Source organism: Drosophila elegans, unplaced genomic scaffold (assembly GCF_018152505.1).
Source record: "Drosophila elegans isolate 14027-0461.03 unplaced genomic scaffold, ASM1815250v1 contig_476, whole genome shotgun sequence".
NCBI lineage: Eukaryota > Metazoa > Arthropoda > Insecta > Diptera > Drosophilidae > Drosophila > Drosophila elegans.
Window position 1 is genome coordinate 5,274,056 of NW_024545863.1, and position 19,378 is coordinate 5,293,433.

The 19,378-nt window shown below is 39.0% G+C and overlaps 2 protein-coding genes across 2 annotated transcripts in view; one reads left to right on the forward strand and one right to left on the reverse strand.

Moving 5' to 3' along the window:
- The window catches only part of LOC108140697, a 35,110-nt gene extending 20,256 nt beyond the window's left edge, over positions 1–14,854 (reverse strand). The window contains exon 1 of the mRNA XM_017263648.1: positions 14,700–14,854. The gene's annotated coding sequence lies outside the window, so the exon portion shown is untranslated. The remainder of the gene's footprint in view (positions 1–14,699) is intronic.
- A 354-nt stretch (positions 14,855–15,208) lies between these two features.
- Positions 15,209–15,361, forward strand: LOC108140373. Its single transcript, XM_017263066.1, is given in 1 exon segment — positions 15,209–15,361. A coding segment is annotated over 1 exon segment (153 nt).
- Positions 15,362–19,378: the final 4,017 nt, after the last annotated feature.

A 19,378-nucleotide genomic window follows, 5' to 3' on the forward strand; every position in this document is an offset into this window, starting at 1 on the left:
ATGGGATGGGCTTGGCTGGGCACTCAAACTCACTCGCTTGTTACGCCATTTCAGGCATCTCAGTCGCATTTGTCTGGGGACATTGACAATGACAGCGGCTCAAGAGTTGGCGTTAGCTATGTACTCGCCATATATCCGCGTGTGTCTGTACGGGGTTAACTGTCTCAGACAATTGCCGGAATAAAGCCAACGCCATTTCGAGTGCCTGCTCCAGGAGCAGGAGCTCCTTTACATTTTCACTCCACTCGTTACTTTTAATTCCAGTGCTTGAATGAAACATTTTTATGCACGCTTCTCACATGCAACACAACTTGAAAGGGGGAGGGAAAACGAGTGGAGTGTATTATGCCGCTGCACTGAAAAAATTCATTCCTTTAATAAATGGCTTCAGGTTTTCTGAATACTAGTAATAAATTGCTTTCCAAGAACTTTTCCTTAAAAAAAAGATGTATTTTATTAAATATAAATATAATAACCCGTTTAAACTCAACTTGTTTGGCCGAATAAAAATAAATCCCTTTGTTTTCATGTATGGTTGTATGGCAAATCCCAAAGACAACTTCATATTTAATTATTTAAACCGTTTTACTCAGGTTCTGCCATCCACCGTAATTAACTAACTGAGCTGTTGGACTTGTATTCACATTTTAAAAAGCATTATTTTCGCTCAGTGTGCGACTACTCCTTGTTACTCGCCACATCAGTCACCGCTCACTTGACACATTTCGCCTGCCATGACGCAATTGGCACGAAGACATGCCCAGCACATGGGCAATAAAAGTTGCCGGCAACTCCAGTTGTTGCTGCTGTTGTTGCTGCTGTTGTTGCTGCTGTTGTTGCTGCTGTTTCTGTTGCTGCTGATGACTTTAAAATAGCTACAAGTTTTTCACACCAAATTGCCAGAGCGGCAGCCGCCAACAAATTGAAATGTTGATTTCAAAGTTTCGGGGCTCCAACGGGCCATCAGCTGTCAGGTGAGCATGAAACACAGATGGGCGAAAGTCCCTCGGATTGTCATAAATCTTTCGTTGCAGTCGATGACATTGATATTGATCCAGTGGGTGGTGCTTTGGTGCCTCGGTGCCGTGGTGCAGTGTTCAAGTGATGTCATCAGCGGTGCAGTGGCATTAAGCCGGCGGCTCTTCCTGTTGAACCCACATTTAATTGCCCGCTATTTGCGTTCGCAGCAAGTCAAAGATTTTTACATCAGCTTAATTACTGCGACAGCCACGTGCTCTTAACCCGTTGATCACCAAAGGTACGAAAGATGACACAGATTATCTGTACCCAAAATATATATGATACTTAACATAAAGCTTTGCTTCTACATATGGTAAATGTATCACCAATATAATATATACATTACTATTCAACATTTTGTTCAAAATAATTTAAAATAAAAAAATACGGAATCCAAAATGATAATGGTTGCATTTATAAATTCAAATCGATATCAGCATAGACTTAAATCTCATGAAATTACTTATGATAACTACCTAAATCATAATTACAGACAAAGCCGAAAGAAATGTTATTTAAAAACTTGTGTGATCAAATAGTTATTCGTTAGGCGGCAAATAATAGGTAAAGCGGAGAAGAAGAAATGGCATATTCAGAGCAGATGAAAAACGAGCAATATCAGCCCGCAGGCTGCCATTTGCTGCACTTAATTGCCGCAGAGAACGACGCATAAATGCGCTTTTATTAAATACGCTTTAAAATTGATTTTGCACGCCCCATGATCGGCATGTGGTTAACCCCACTCCGACAACCCGCCCATAACTTAACCCTCTTCATGTGGCAACTTTCCCACATTTGCGGTTCTGTCTGCCGCTGAGCCTTTTGCATGAATGGCCTTTATTCATAATCATATTTTGTAAATTCATTCGCGTTTATTTTTGTTTTTCGCCTCCTTTGCTGATTTTGCTGGCAACTTGACTTTGAATCTTTGCGCTGCTGGCTTCTGTTTCCACTTTTAATGCCCCGGGAATTAATTAAAAGCCCCGCCCAAAAGTTTTAGAGAACAGCGTGCATTGTTGTTGCCTCTGACACGCCCAATTCAGCATTAAATCCGCGATTCGCCGAGCGTGCGAATTTTATAAATGGGGCAAAAAGAGACAGTTGAAGTGCTGGAGAACTTTTGAGTGATTCTATGGTTTTTGCGGAACTTGAGTCGCAAGTAGGATTGCAATGGGTCTGCAGGCTACAGCCTAATGGAAGTTATCACACCGCCAGCCCATCACAATTTGAAGAACTGATTCGAAAACTCAGTCCTGACCCTCAGCTAATAACATTTGGGTTTTTCTTTCCTTTTCCTTGCTTTTTTCTCTGGCCAAATCTCATACAAAATCCAATTACGTAACGAGAAGGAAGAGACCCCGACTAAGGTCGAAACTCACCCACACACACACAGCACTTGAAATCCAATTTTCATAATAAGCATGGAAAAAAGAGGACTAACGGATGCGAATTTAATAATAATATAATTTCGGCACAATTATCTCAACAAATTAAGCCAAACCCACGAGCAGTTCAGTTCAAGTGAGCAGATCTAACAAGGACCTCCTCGCTGTTTTTGTTGCACACTTTGGGTGGTTTTTTTGGGTGGTTATTTTTGACCCACAACGACAGCTCATTTTGCGGGCACATGGTCTTGAGGTCGGGCCCCCTTTCTATGTAATTAAATTGAAATTTCAATTTTGCGAGTGGCCTGGCTCCCAGCAGGGCAGGGGATGGAGGTTCCCAAGGACCTAGAGGACCGGGATCCGTGCCCAGGGCCAGAGAGAATCCGGCGGAGGAGCAGCCAGCTGTCGTCGACGTCGCGTTAGGCGCAACTCGGCTGATTTATAAGCCGTGGCCAAAAATTGCTGCAAAATTAAAGTGTAATTTATGTGGCAGCCTCTCGCGTATCCTGCGGATCCTGCTTATCCGCCAAGTGCGTGAGTTGGTCTCTGCTAGGCGACCTTGTTGGTCTACCTATCACTTCCAGTCCCTCGTAGGACCCTTCCTTTGTAGTACACGTAAATAAAAGACGCAATTTTAAAAAAAGTATTTAAAAAATAAAAGAAAAGCTAAAAACACAAAACGAATTTTAGGAATATAATATTATAAATCAATTTCTTTGTGCAAGAACAAACGAAATCTTAATTTGTAAAATTCATCATATTGTTGTTGGCATTTAAGCACAATGCTATTTCTGATTTAAAAATTTTTCGCAGTGCATGAATCAGCGGTGTATGTGAAAAAATAAAAATACTTGGCGGGCTTAATGTTGCCTGGCCAACTTTGACCCGCCAGCACTTCACCTGGCACTCAACCACCCATGCACCAAACCGCCCACCAGAAAAGGCCCCACCCATACGCAAAGTGTTAATGTGTTTATGGGACTGGTGACTTCGCCATACGTCCGTGGATCTCCGAAGCCCCTTCCGTCGCAACATCCTGCCTGCTTCGAGTGTCCTTTGCTCTTTTGGGCCGTTTGCCACTTGAGTTATTTAAATTGCGTAAGTGGAGCTGGCAGCGGGGCCAGAAAAAAGATTGATAAAATATGTTAATTGCGCCTGTTGGGCCGTACGGTGAGTATCTGCAGCAGCGGCAGTTCTTGCATGAAATTGTCGCCAACAATGCTGAAAAGTTAATTTTCTTGGCATTCTGTTACGTGAATTTAAGGCGTTTTAATTATGTTTATTGCATTCCTTGCCATTCCACCACGAAACTGCGTTGCCAAAGGTGTTTACTTTGTTGCCAGTGAGCCGGAACTACAAAACCGTGGACAGTTGCGGAGTGTATCAATGAGTTTCTGGCCCTGCTCACCTGACCAACTAATTAACCCAATTCCCCAATCAACCACGGACGCCAATTTCAATTGCAATCACACATTGCTATTTGGCTGCGACAGCAAACCACTAAACAACGAGAATATATATAGGAACATAATTGATTTGGGTGAAGTGACAATTCGATTCCTGGATTCTAAAACCAAAATATTAAAAGTCAATTAATTAAGTCTGGAATGGGTCTTAATAGATACCTGCGTCAAGAATTAAATAAAAAATCAAAAAACTATGAAAGAAAAGATGAATTTATCATAATGTTCCTTAGAATATGAAGAACTATCGTCAAATCAAATAATTTTGTTTTGTGTGTAGTTTGATTTGAAAGACAGGCTGCCGTTAATTTTTGTATGATATTAAATATACCATTATCTCCCCACGAATAAGATATTCGCAAAAAACATAATGAACAATGTTTGGCACACTGGGGGAGCATTGGGAATGTTGGGCACAATATGGCCCAACTAAACTAAGCCGCCAACAACTAATAATAGTTTGGCGCCCACCTGCTGTGCTGATTGTTCCAAGTAACCAGCAATTATTTCAATTATAACTCGCACTCAGCCCAGTAGGTGGCTATGTAATACGTCGGCGGCATTTCTAAGCAATTCTCATTGCCTTGGACAACATAATTGGGCGCCTGGCTGTCTAGTTCAGGCTGCTTTGTTAATCAAGGAAGTTTTAAGACCTAAGTTGCGGATGAAACATTCAGGGGAAATCTGCCTTAACAAGTAAGTTTGCGCTTATCTTTTAAATATACAGAACAACAAAATTCTAAAAGGAAAAAATTAGAAATGTATAATTACATAAGGCTAGGGGAACGTTTTAAATTTACAAATCTGGTAATAACCTTTCTTCATTCGTTATGTGTTGAATTGCCTTGATGCAGCGCTTACACAAAATCAACAATTTAAATATAAAAGTGGCAAATACGTTTTGACCGCTTTCACGCTTGATTCACAATCAACACATTGCTTAGTTTAACCTTTGACTCGTCAACACACATACATCGTTCACAAGCACATGTCCACATTCGAGTCCTTCCTGGCGAAGAATTCCTGCTCTGTTATTGGCAGCCAATCGAAGGCAGTTTTCTCCCCTTCTTGCCGGCAATTATTCGTGAGGTTTGCATCTGTTATGCTTGGTTTGGCTTTGGGTCCCTAAAAATCGAGGGTTACATAATGAAATACAAGGCGGATGGGGCAACAAAAACAAGTAAACGTTTCGGGGCATCTTTTATGTAGCTTGACTTTTGCCAGCGATCCGAAGCAGACCAAAAATAAAACTTCCGATTTGTTGTTCTTGTGTGTGTGTGTAGAGCTCTCAATTCACGTGTGTTTGGAACAGCAACGGCCAGAATTATAGTTAAATAATTAAAATTCAAACAATATTCTATAAACCATTATCATTATTTCTTTATCTATCACACTTTATAAGAGTAATCATTGCAATTATGTTAAGTGAAAATATGAACTTAACAAAATTTGTAATTTAGTTTCTTAGTGCTTAAATATGACCGGATTCTCGATTCTTAACGAATTGAACAGCGTTTGAGTGTGTCCTTTCGAAGACTCAAATAAAATCTAAGTTGGATCCTGTTAGAACCAATATCTCTGCTATCAGTACTATATTTACATCACCAACTGTATGAGCTTGTGTGAGGGTGGAAGTGCGTGTGTGTTAGTGGTTTGTATATATCCTTCCTGGCGTCTTTGGCTTTTGTTGACTCAATTTCCGTATTTAATGACCCGTTGCCAAATATGCCTGAAATTTTCAAACCGATTCCAGCTGCTATACAGTATACACGTACATGTGTGTTTCATTGTGTAGGTTTGCTTGGGGTATGTGTGTTTTAGTGGTTTCCTGATTGAGTTCAACCAAAATTTAGGGGTCTTCCACTTTAAGACGACACAGTTTCGGTCACTAAATCAAGGTTATACATTACACAAGACTTAGGGAAAATGCAAGGGCTTAAGAGCTTGCCGGGATCATCAAAACATATTGCAGCCGCTAATGATTCCGATATCCTTGGCACTACCATCGACACAAACAACCATCAGTATTAACCGATTCTCGGACGTGGAATGAAAACAAATAACCGAAATGCGATACGCAATTATAGCTTAATCCCCGGCAATAATCAAATGCTATAACCTCGTGAACAGCAATAAGCATAGTGTGTGTGTGTGTCGCATTGCTTTTGATAATGTCGCATAAATGTTTTTTAACAACGCCAAACAAAGGCAATCGCAAAGCCCCACAGAAAACCAAACCCAACCGAAACGAAACGAATAACGAAAATCGAAGGGGAGTTTGAGGACTGCAAATTGTGGGCAAAGCATCATGGCACATAAACAACAATAAACACGCGCTGGTCGACCTTCACCACCCAACCCAAATCAGCTAACCACCCAGAACTCACTTTTGTCCATATAATAGGAAATATATGAGATATATTTACACGTTGGAAAATAATAAAATGAAAAGTGTATTTTTATATTAATATTCAAACAGAGGAGTAATGATTTCTTTATCAGATATGATTCGACTTTTTGACAAAATTATTATTCGCTATGTTGTAGTTAGATATGACTTCATAAATAATATTATTAGATGAGCAAGTATTGTTCATAAATTTCCCAATCAACACGTTTTCCGAAACTTAATTGACTGTTTTTTTTTTTTAAATACATTTTTATATTTAATTTTTATTTTTATCGGTATAAAAATTAAAATGTATATTTTTAATATTTACTTCTTATATTCAATTGAGTACTTGTATTTTATATTTTCGTTCAGTGCAGAATCGAGTTGAGTGAGACAGCGGCATTGGCATGCATGGGGCCTCGTCGCCATTTGTCCCTTGGTCGACTCTTGTTTTCAATCCTTTGCACAAATAAAGTTTTTATGATGGCTATTTGTAACCTTTTTTGATTTCCCACCGCCACTGTCGTTTTTTCGTACTCAATTCGGCCTAATAGCTGATAGGTTCCTTTTTCCCTACCCAACTTTGATTTAAAAATATGTTTTATCCCTCTAATCATTTGAAGGGAATGTGAATGGGATCCCATTTCGACGACAGTGACTTTGTTGGGAAATAATTTCCACCCGATAACGTTGTCATCGTCTATAGCGGACATCTCGTCCTTTTGCATCCTTGTTTCGCACTTCTCTAGCGATCTTCCGCTTCCATTTGAGAAGCCTGCAACGACTGCAATCCTACAGTTTTTTTCGCTTTAAGTTGCAATTGATATTTAATACTCTCTCTGGTCATTAATTTCTACCTTCTGATGTCTGAAATAATATTTGTGCTGTGGCGCCATTTTTCATGTTTATTGTATTGATTAAACACATAATTATTTTGTATTAATTACTATTTATTTTTGTTTGGATGTCCAAGTGTCCTGACTTATTTATTAATTAAATTCCATGGCAGTTGGCCATTTAAGTTGCTTGTTTGTTTACGTAGTATTGTGATTATGAGTTTACTTTGGAGAGGGGACTGAGTGCATGATTTAATGATTTATTTATTGCCGAAAATAACTCTTTGAGCAGTAAAATACAAAACTGGCTATAGCTATGTTTATTTGGTCATTAAAGCAAGAAATTTTATTTTCTTTGTCTATTGTTTGGGCCACCTACGTTCTTTGACAATGTCCAAACGAGTTTATATCCTTAGAAATCGCCTAACAAAAGAAATTATGTGCTTATATGTGATACATTTTTTTTTTTCGAAATACCCAAAGTTTTTGGGCGTATGTGCATAATTTGTAACGCTACATAAAAAGAAACATGTAAAACTACTAAAAAGTAAGTTAGCATAACAACACACCAACTAGCAACGATGAAGTCCAAGCCAAATGAATAAATTGTTAACTACAATAACGAAATGTGTCAATAAAAAACCATACAAATATGATTTAAGCCGTGCGTGATGAACAGAGATCACAGCGTTTCCCCTCCTTTTCTCACTTATATATCTATTCATTCTTTTGCTTCATCAACGACAACATGATATTATTGCCGTTGTATGATTGTATGGCTTTTACAGTACACCGAGAAAAAAAGAAAGAACAAAAAAATATTTTATTAATTTAGTTTAAATTAAAATAAAAGATGCCACAAATTATAAAATATTAATTTCTTCAAACGAAAAATATTTAATAATGAAATATGCAATCATTAGTTAAGATATTAAAATTTTCACTACTGCAAATAATTTTAAGATCTTTTATTTTATAACGAAAATTAAAATGTATAATTTTGCTAATATATTTTAGGAATTGTTTTTTAGTGTACATATACTGTAGCGTGTTTGTCACACACATCCAATAAATTTACATTTTTATCGAAAAAGTTTCGCCCTGATGTTTTGCTGCTACTGCTCCACCAAAGCGGAAATATCAAAAATAAATCTCTGGCTTGTTTCCGTTGTTAGAATGCGAACAACAGCGTCTAACGCTTGTAATTGGCACACACACAGCCACAAGCACAAACCAGCACAGATGGAGACATATACACACATTTGAAACAGAAACATCAATTTGCGACTTTTAATGGCATCATCATTGACTCAATCAACAGTGAAACGTTCATATCCAATCTCTGACAGAATCGAGGACGCCATTCCAATGACACTCACTCTGCATCTCTTGCTCTCCATTTTTGAAGACTTTTTATAATGCCAGTCATTGGATCACACAATCAGTTGTGTTTTCACCTTAAATTTGTTGTTACTGTCTGGCTAATGAAAGCTCACAGAACACATTGTTTACCTGTCTGCCATGACCCAGACAATCTTTGTGGGGTGTGGCGAGCCCACTGTCCGAAAACTTTTCTTCGATGGCAAATGAAATGATTTGCGACTTGCGGAAGTTACTCTTTCGGAGGTCGCCACTAGCTGACATTTTATGACTCCCTTGCGGTTCGCGAAGTAGGCCAGCATATTCCTTAGCTGCCAAATTTGGATTGGCCAACTTCGATTTTGGCTCCTTTTTGTCATGAGCGCAACACAGTGATGCTAGACCGATATGAGCATGCAGATATTAATAAAAATAATAAATCTAAATAATTTCTGTTTGTTTATTATATTCCTTTAAACTTTTAATGTAGCCTTTTCTGGCTATAAAATAGCTTACAGTTTATAACAGAAATATTTTGTGTTCAATAAGCTTTTACATAAATATGCTTAAAAAATATTGCCGAAATATTTTAACTAAATTTGAGAAATCAGAACAGTGCTTGAAAGACTTAAGAACTTACAAATATTTTCAAAAAATTATGTTTATAGTTTATATCAAACTACTATTTTCTCTGGTCTTGGGAAAGAAAAGTTCTAGGAGTAGAAAGTCCAAACTCGCATCCCTGTTGCACATAGTCCTTGATTTGGTATATCCTGCCTTACGGGTTAATTGCCCATTGTCTTGGGCTGTTGGAGCATGCTACTTGTCAGTACCTTGCTTCTGCATTAGTCAAACGGATCGCCCGGTGTCCACTATATCACGATACCCATTACCCCCTCCTGTACTCGGACATACCCCACAGTGCCATTCATTTTGCCTGTCATTCAGTTATTCATTGCGGAAAAACTCGCTGGGTGCGTCATGGAAACTGGCGTGAAAATGGTATGGAAACAAAAGGAGCAGAAACCTTGTTGTTTAGCTCCTTCCTCAAAAAGACTCCTTGGCCTTTCATTACGTGGGCGGGAATGAGATGAGGGAGCCACACGAAATGGATAGCTCTGGTTGGGTGAGCAACTCTTTTGTGGCCAAGGATCTGTTGGCGTTTGATGGATGGCGACAGCTGAGGTCAGCTTGCGAAAGAGTTAAACAACAGATGGATCCAATTGATGAAAATAAAACAGAGATATTTGCTTTGAATATGCAGGAAAATGTGCTACATATTTGTTTAATTTACTACAGGTTTTGTCATGAACTACTGTTGAAACAAAAATTAAAAGGACCTATTCACTGTGCCGGGAAATGAATTTAAGTATTTGGCTATGAATTTCTGTTTGAAATGAATAAACTCATAATTGCCGATAAAAAAACTCTTTAAAGAACTTAGCACTATTTTCGTATCCATAACTGAAGTGCAAAGTTTCCAGCACTAATAAATACTTGAGAATTTTATATCAATAACTAGAATTTCATGCAACCGTCTGCGGGAAGTGGTTCTTAACAACTTGGAAACTGCTGCTTAATCAAGGCATCAGTGCAAAAAGCCGTTGGTGGTCGGGCAAAAATTAAAAACACTCATGCATAGATAATACCCGAGTCGTGCAGTAAGGACTTTACGTAGCTGCCAGGAACCCAAGTCGATAAGTCACCGCGCGAGGGAATACGCTGTTGGGCGAATGAAAAAAAACCGAAGTGAAGCTGGAAGGTCTGGCAATATTTACGGAAGCTTAAAGCGCACCATGTATGTTCATGTATGCGAAAGTGTGGGTGGTAGGATTGCGCCATGTGTTGCAAATTTCTGCAGCTACTGGCTGTTCGCACTTTTCCCTGCTCTCGAATAAACTAGGCGGCCACAGTGCGTATGAGTTATGCAGATAACGTTCAGCGCAGCTCGAAAGCGACAGTGCTGGCTGGTTGGCGACCGCAGAAAGTGTTTTACTCAAAGGCATCGTAACTCTTTTTCCTTGCGCTTTCCTCCCCCCCTTTTTCTATGCTTTCTTCGCCAAAGCTTTTTGTCACACAGAGAGAAGTTTCAGTTAGTTATTATGCAAGTCCAATGCTCTGGTCTGTGATTCCCCTCTAACTACATAAGTTACTATAAACTTTTTTAATTCAATTAACAAACAAAACTTTTGTATTGAATTGCTATATGATTTGTTTACTTTATTTACTAAAAAATGGGTATATCAAACAATACCAAATGTATATCTTTTATGTTTTAATTTAATTTAATAATTGCTTAAATTTAATAGTTGCTTAAAACTTTAAACTATGTAGCATTTTTTTTCGGTGCTGAGTCAACATGCACGACAACTTCAATTTCTGTATCTGAGAAACGCGCTGAGTTATTGGCAACTTGGGGAGCGAGTGGAAAAAAGACTGTCACCGAGTCGTACATTCTGCGTTGGTCTGACAAAAGTTTCCCGCCCTGTATTATTTTTGCGAGATCATATTTTTTATCTCCGCTGCTCGCTTAGCTGCTCAAATTTAAATTAAAACTTCGGCAGTTTTGCATTTTATCCTTGACTTTATGACTTTGGGTTAACATGGCAATGAAGTGATGCCGTTGTTCAGCTTGGCATTTTGCTCATTTTCTGGCGAGAAAAGGGCGGTGGGATGCATGAGAAACTTTGTGTCGACATTTTGCGGTTGTAAAGCGTCAAACGCTTAAAACTTAAATAGTTTTCCTCCTCTTGTTGCTTCGTAATTTTTTATCATTTTATTTTGGTCGAGTGAAACGTTTTTGCTTTTATCGCTCAAGTTTGGGGGCTTTGGTTTTGCATTAAAAAAATTGGACTACGAATTTCGAATATATCCCTCCATCCTCATTAATACTCTCTGCTTTTCGTTTAATTTTATTAAAATTTTGCATATTTGTGTAATTTTTTTGCGACAGCCACAGATATTTTTTATGAGGACAGCACACCATAGTCGAGTGTTTCCTTATCATGGTGCTAAAATGCGAAGTGCTTATTTGAATATTTTATAAATTTTTCATTCGCGCCTTATTTCGCAAAATATTTTCGCACACATTCTTTGGACAACTTTGACATTGAAGCTTGCGCATGTGTGTGTGGGCATGCTTCGATGTGTGTGTGTGTGCTTTTTCGACGTGTGCGTGTTAGTGTGTGTGTGGCTATATGCTAAATGTCTGAAACACGTCTGTCTGGTTGCTAAAGGCCAGCACACATTATGCTCCGGTCCTGGCTCCTGCACTTTCCCCAGGACCCTCTTCGAAAAAGTCTCACCACAGTAAATTTGCATACACCCCAACACACGCGTATGTGGTTTGGCATTCATTTTCAGTTGAAATTTATGCAATGGCTTAAATAAGCGCAAAAATGCCATTTTACCCACAGCAAGTGACAAAATGTATATTTCGCTGGGCATAAAAAATAATTATGCAACGAACATAGCACTTTTTCCGAACTCCAAGTGTTAAAGAAAAAAATTATTTCTTAAATCCTAGTAAAAAAAAGTTTTTTAATTTAATGGCATTTCTTCCTTTTATTATTTTTTAACCAATCAAATTTATAATAACTTAGTTGGTTAAGTCTTAGATATCTTATTTAAAATATCTAGTCATAAATTATCATATAATTACATTCATATATTTACATTTTTGTACAGTCTTTTTAGGAGTTTAATTTTATAACATTAGCACAATTTCATCGAATACCGAAATATTGTCCCATTTTAAGACTTATTCATTCAGTCTTTTTGTTTTGTACTTCATCCTTTTTTTCAACGCACTGTGAATACAGTAGCAGGTGCTTGAGCAATTTTGGGTAAAGTAAAACTTTATGCAATTGGTAAAATGTTTTGAACAGCATTTGCATTTGCTTGTGGCATTCGGGCCACTCTGGACATGGGGCAGGGTGTATTTACACATTTGTCATGAGCATGAGCACTTCTCAACCAGAGACCACCAACCGCATTTTGTTTCGTTGTTGATTAAGTGCCACAGTGCAAGTTCAGGCCGGGAAAACTTTGCCTGTGGTCTTGACCAAGCTAGAACTCTGGGTTCTTAATAAAAACAAGATGTTCGGTTTTATCCTAAAACCTCTTTCCCTTGGCAGTTGCGTCCACAACTCCGCAGCGCCAAGACAAACATGTTCGGGGCTAACGTGTCGGATACTTGATTTTATATGCAAAGTACTTGCAGCGTTTTATGTGAGATTCAATTTCCCACACTGCTTCGCTTTGCTGCTTATGCAAAATCAATAAAGAGCATGCGGAAAATGGGAAAAGCAGAGTGCAGGGAAAATATTTACTCATGTCAAAGGGGTTATAACACCTAACCGGTGTGTCTGTCCCCCGGCGAAATCGAATCCAACTGGAGAACTGGAGAATTGGAGACCTGGAGACAAAGAGCAGTTCAAAGTGATGTGATGCGATGTGATGGCTCCATTTCGTGAGAAGAATTTAAGGCCATCAGAAATCAATTTCCTGTGGCGCCAAAAGGGAAAGCGTGACAGTAAAACTTTTCCCAAAAAGTTAAAGCTAAGATGAAGGAAAGTTCTCCCTTCGCTGGGAACTTTTACCTGTCGCCTTCGCAATAAAAACATTGCCAGCTGCTTCCAAAATCAGTCAAACAATCAATAGTTTGATTACGTTTCTCTGCCACATGTTGACTTAAAGCGAAAAATTAGCCCTAAGCTGCCTCACCAAAAAAAACTTTCCGTCACCCCTGCCACAACAAATAAACACAAAAAAAAGAAACTTTGAACTGTTGCCGGTTATCTGTGGGGGCATAGAAAACTTTTAGATACAAAGAAACAAAAATAAATAAATTTAGAGATAGAGATAGAGATAGAAGGGGCATACCTACATATGCTTAGTGCCCGTGGCACTCGAGTTGACATTTATACGAGCATGCAACAAGAAAAACAACTCAAAGTCAAAATGGCCAAAATATGCACATAAATTTCATTCGAAATAGAAACAACAAGTCGAAGGGGAAGCATAAAATGAAAATGGGACCGGAAAAAGTTGCAAATGCGCAGAGATAAGCGCATGCTGCAAAACAACATCAACTGGTGTACTCAGATGTAATGAAATTAAACAAATTGCCTGGCTTTACCCTGGCTACCTGTGTTACCTGGCTTTTGAATCATTGTCAGCGAGTGGCAAAGTTTTTCCACCTCATCCCCTGACAAATCCCACGACATACAAATGAGTTGTCTTGCGGGGCGGGCATAAAGGGAAAAACTCAGAAAATGGGGAAAATAAGGAAGCGGCTGCTGGTGCTGCACAGCAAACGACAATTCATGTAAATTGCTTAATTTATTAGACTTTTTCAGAACAGACTCCCCCCCTGAAAAGCTTCCTGACTTTGACAGCGTCGCGACTTTGGCTTAAGTATTTGCAATTGTTGTTGCTGCCGGCTTTTCTATTTGCGCTCTGCTACAATTCCTGACGTTCTTTTGTCTCGGCGGAAAAAAGTTTCACAGCATTATGCCCTGTTTTCCTCCATATTTTCTTTGGTTCGGTTCGGTTCGGTTGGGTTCGGTTTGGCTTGCTGTTTTCTGTGTTCTGCGAATTTGTTATCTTAATTCATGTCATTTAAAACAGCAAAAGAAGCGCGGAGAAAGTCTGCCACCATTTGTTTCTAAATAAAACTCAAGGCAATTGAATTCATGGCGATCACGTGGTGGGTGGGTGGTGCTGCAAACTTTTGTGTAATACGCGGACAGATTAAAAGTTTTTTTTTGTAACGCATACGCCGGCTGTGCCTGCATTTCGTTTCACGTTACGCGTACGCCTCGTTGGCTGGCGAAGAAAACACGGAGCAGGGCGTATTCGAGCCGTGTCAGCTTAATGGCAGCATTCATACAAATCACGGTTGCCCGCCCGCTGCTTCCGGGCTGCCATTGCACTTTTCAGTGTGCTGCTTTCTTCTTTTCCATGTTCTTAGTTTTTTTGCACCTTTTTTTGGGGGGTGTTGGAGGTTGTTGGCTGCAGCACGAATTTATACGTCAGAAATTCAAGAAAATGTACAGGAAAAGAGGCGGAAAACAGCGCGCCAACATAAAGTGCAAGAAATGCGCGTCGCACTCACGAACACTTGGAGGCATGGGAACACATGGAATTACTACAAAAAACTAGGTTACAAGTTGCTACGTGAAAGCAAATTTTGTAAAGCCATCCCCTTTAATTTTCAAAAGCACAGAAAATTGAAACATACCCAGTTATGCAGAAATTCCTGGTCGTTATTTGTTTAATTCGAATGGTAGGTTTTATGCATCGTAGGCCCGAGCACGAAGATCACTCGCTTTTTACAAATTCGCGACGTCACTCGGTTTTCCTTTCGTCACATTTGCCGGCTTGGCCAGAACTGGTTCGCTTTGTTGGCTATTTTCAACTGGCAAACGACTTCTTGGCCCCCGACTTGGCTGGGATTTTCCGCAATTCGCCGCAGCAGCTTCGGGGGAAAAACCGAAGTGGCGAGTCAAAGAGAGGAATTTTCCCGAACTACTCTTCGCCGGTATAACAGTTCTTTCTGCTCCAGTTTTTCCTCCTGGCGTCGGTATGGGAAATTGTGTCATTAGGTGCATTTGTTTTCGTTGTCCTGACCACCCACGTGGCCGCCCACCCACTCAAACCCTCCGTTGTTGCTGTTTATTTGCTTCATCTTCATGCCGTGTCACTTTTAAGTGCGAGTGTGTGTCTACCTGGCGCCGCTCATCTAACTAAATGCGAACAATTATGTTTTAGAGTCTCATTAGTTGCAACTTAAAGTGTCCTAATGTGTTGCCGTGTGTGAAGAACGATGCCGTTAATGATGTAAGCGGCAGCTGTGAGCTGTATACTGAAAAGCCTGAAAACCGAGCGCCAAAAGCTGAATGAGCCGGGTGCCAAGAGCCAACAGATGCCAGCAGAATCAAGTCAAGTGGGCCCTACATATATATTTTGGGGTCGAGTTCGTGCCACGCGGCGTTTTATTAATTGGTATTACCTAACCCACACGATAAAAAAAAATTTGTGTGAGTTAAGTGTTCTCTTCAATAATATTTTAATACGTTTTGTTGGTTTTCGAAAGCGTCGCACAGTTTTTATACCCTTGCAGAGGGTATTATAATTTCAGTCAGAAGTTTGCAACGCAGTGAAGGAGACGTTTCCGACCCTATAAAGTATATATATTCTTGATCAGCATCACTAGTAGAGTCGATCTAGCCATGTCCGTCTGTCCGTCCGTCTGTCCGTCCGTCTGTCCGTCTGTCCGTCTGTCCGTCCGTTTATATGCAAACTAGTCTCTCAGTTTTAAAGCTATCTGGATGAAACTTTCCCAAAAGTTGTCTTTCTATTGCAGGTAGTATATAAGTCGGAACGAGCCGGATCGGACGACTATAGCATATAGCTCCCATAGGAACAATCGGAAAAATGATTGAAAAAAATTATAACTTTGCTGTTTTTTAATTTTTTGTTTAGTTCTTCGACATATAGCAATGGTTAAATATTTCAGAATTATGGTTTAAATTTCATCAAAATCGGACGACTATAGCATATAGCTCCCATAGGAACAATCGGAAAAATAATTGAAAAAAAATTATAACTTTGCTGTTTTTTAATTTTTTTGTTTTGTTCTTCGACATAAAGCAATGGTTAAATATTTCAGAATTATGGTTAAAATTTCATCAAAATCGGACGACTATAGCATATAGCTCCCATAGGAACAATCGGAAAAATAATTGAAATAAAATTATAACTTTGCTGTTTTTTAATTTTTTGTTTAGTTCTTCGACATATAGCAATGGTTAAATATTTCAGAATTATGGTTAAAATTTCATCAAAATCGGACGACTATAGCATATAGCTCCCATAGGAACAATCGGAAAAATAATTGAAAAAAATTATAATTTTGCTGTTTTTTAATTTTCTTTTTAGTTCTTCGACATATAGCAATGGTTAAATATTTCAGAATTATGGTTTAAATTTCATCAAAATCAGACGACTATATCATATAGCTCCCATACAAATAATAAAAATATATAAAAGAACAATCAAATAATTATGCTGCAAATCGTCATAGCTTCAATGTTTTTAAACATATACGCAAGTAAATCATAATTTTAATGTTTTCAAAAATATTTAATTCTTGCGATAGCTGCAAGGGTATATGAACTTCGGCTTGCCGAAGTTTGCTTTCTTTCTTGTTTTTTATATAATATAAGCGTTTACGACCCCCTAAATGGTATTTTAAGATTTTTTTTATAATATTTAGGGACATATTATCATGAAATTATGAAATACAAGCTGAAATTTATAATTTAAAATATTAAATATTCTTTAATTTAAAATATAGCTTTAGATGTATTGTATATAGTTTTATTTTTTAGAATAGGTTTCAACATAGGTTTCTGATAGGTAAAAAAACAAAATTGAAGCAATCTAAATTTTTCTATTGAATTCAAGGATTTAAGCCGTGCATAGTTTTATTCTCCTGTGCCCGTAACCCCGAAAGGACTCAGTGACAATGCCAGGCCACTGAGTGAAAAACAAAGCCAGCGGCACAATATGGCACAACTAATCACGCTTACGTTGACAGAAAATGCACTAAACAAAGAGCCAAATAAACCGACGCTCAGCCACACCAAAAGCTAACGCCATGTGCCACCGAAGGGGTTAGACCATTAAACTCGCATGCTGCTTTGGCGAATGAACGGATCCGGGGTCCGAGAAAAACGGAACCAGCGCACACAGGTTTCCAGGTTGTGTTCAGGTTACTGTCGGAGCCAACTAATTAAAGCTGCGCCTTGTAATAATTACGCCGAGCAGCAACAAAGCTGTTGGAAAATGATGCGCACGTGACATCCGGCACGGTTTTGCCGTTGTCCGCCCTTAAGTCCATCGCAAGTCAAAAGGCAAAGCGGAGGGAAAAGCCAGAGAAGGCCACGGAGGAGCTGGAGCCGAGGCATGAGCCGGAGCCGGAGCTGGAAAAATCAACCATTAGCCAACAGGGAAAGCCACAGCGCCAAAAAAAGTTAGTACGTTAAGTAAGTCGAAAGCTACGACTAAAAATTACCGAGCACGTTGACAAAACTTAACTCATGAAATAATCGGAAGCCTGGTAATTTAAGATATCGTTTAACTGGGAGAAAAAAAATATAAGTTCTTTAAGAATCAATTAAATTTCAAGATTTATTTTTAAGTAAAACCAAGGTCGAAAAAACAGATTTATATGACCAACAGGACATCGGTATTAATTTTCTTGTTTTGCCAAAAACTAGAACTAATATAAATTTTCACTTAAAAAAAATTACAAAATATGTGTTCTGAACTTTAAAATCGTGTATCATAGGCTTGATAGACTTTCCTTACCTTGAAATTTAATACATCCTTGAACATTAAAAATACTGGGAATAAAAACAAAGGGTAGACCAACGAAGTCACACTCCGAAAGCAAACAGAGCAAAATGCAGTCTTTGCGGGTGTAAAAAATCCAAGCCCCTGAACCTCTGCCCCTTGCCAGCTTAGTTTTTAGAAAATTATGAGTGGGTGGCATCGGGGGTTTCTGCATTTTTTATACAATTTTCTGGGATTACTTGCACTGGGCGGCGGCAGAACAAAAAAAAAGGAAAGGCGGGGGAGGGACTCAAGAAAATTAGTCGCGCTTTTCGCTCGCGTCGGAAAGGAATAAAAAGTGCAGCCAAGGAGCGAAGTGTGAATTTACTTCCGCTGCAAAATGTGGGCGTGCTGCCTGTCCGCTGACAGCTGACTAGGGGCGGTGGGCGTGGCCGGTAGGTGGACAAAGCAAAAAAATTCAACTTTTTCTAATTAAGCGTACGTGCGACTGTCAACGGCTTCAGCTGCTGAGGCAGCGTGCTCTTTACTTGTATAACTTATTGTCGTTGACAATAGTTTTAATTGAAAAGCGCCGAGCTCCCTGCTCAGTACGTGGTCGGGTATGAGTATGAGAATGGGTATGCGGGACAGGGGCGCAAAACTAACTCCTGAGCTCACCTCCGACAATTCAATCAACGCTACAAATGCTGACTCGTTTATTTTTCGAGACGTCCCACAGAAAGACAGCCAAGAAACAGTCAGAAAAAAGAATATAAGAAGAATGTTGCTGACAAAAACTTTTTTAATAAGTTATTTAATTTCCCTAATAGGTTTAAACTAGCTTAAAAACTTTTTTGCATTGAAAATATTTCTTGACTTTTTTAAAAAATGTTCTTTCCAAACAATTCCTACGTTTTTCAGTTTCGATTATAATTTCAAGTTTTTCTATAAATATTTTTGTAATAAAAGAAACTATTTGTGTTTTGTGAAATTCTCATTTGGATATAAAACTCAGTTGAAATCTCGGAGTTAATAGTAATTAAATACAAATTTATTATTTTATAATTAATATATGTATTTTTTAAATTTTGGGTGTAACACTGAAGATTTCTCAAAGTTCGCATAACTTTTGTTTACTTTCTCTTAGTGTGTGGCCGTTGAGTGAGGACAGCTTAGCCGGCATTTGTCTTTGTAAGAGCGTCTTGCTCGGGGGGCCAAGAACACTCGTCTTGGCCGCCACTTAGCTGCTGACCAACTGCAACTTAACTTCGGGCCAAAAGCTGCACGGCAAGGCTCTAATTGAAGTTCTCATTGAAGTTCTCGTGAGGGGAGTGGGTGCTTTGAAGGCGAGGTGGACGGTGAGGGGTGGCGAAAGGTTGGCGAAAGGGTGGCGAAAGGGTGGTGACTGGGTGGCTGGCATAACTCAGCCACATGCTAAATCAAGAAGCGTCTCAGCTCGGAATCCATTTCCCATAGTCATGCTCTAGCAGCGAACATTTATCAAGATGATGGCACATGCACAGTTTACCTGTGCGCCATAAATAAGTAAGGCATCTCTCCGCGCCTCGTCCTTTCCATCCT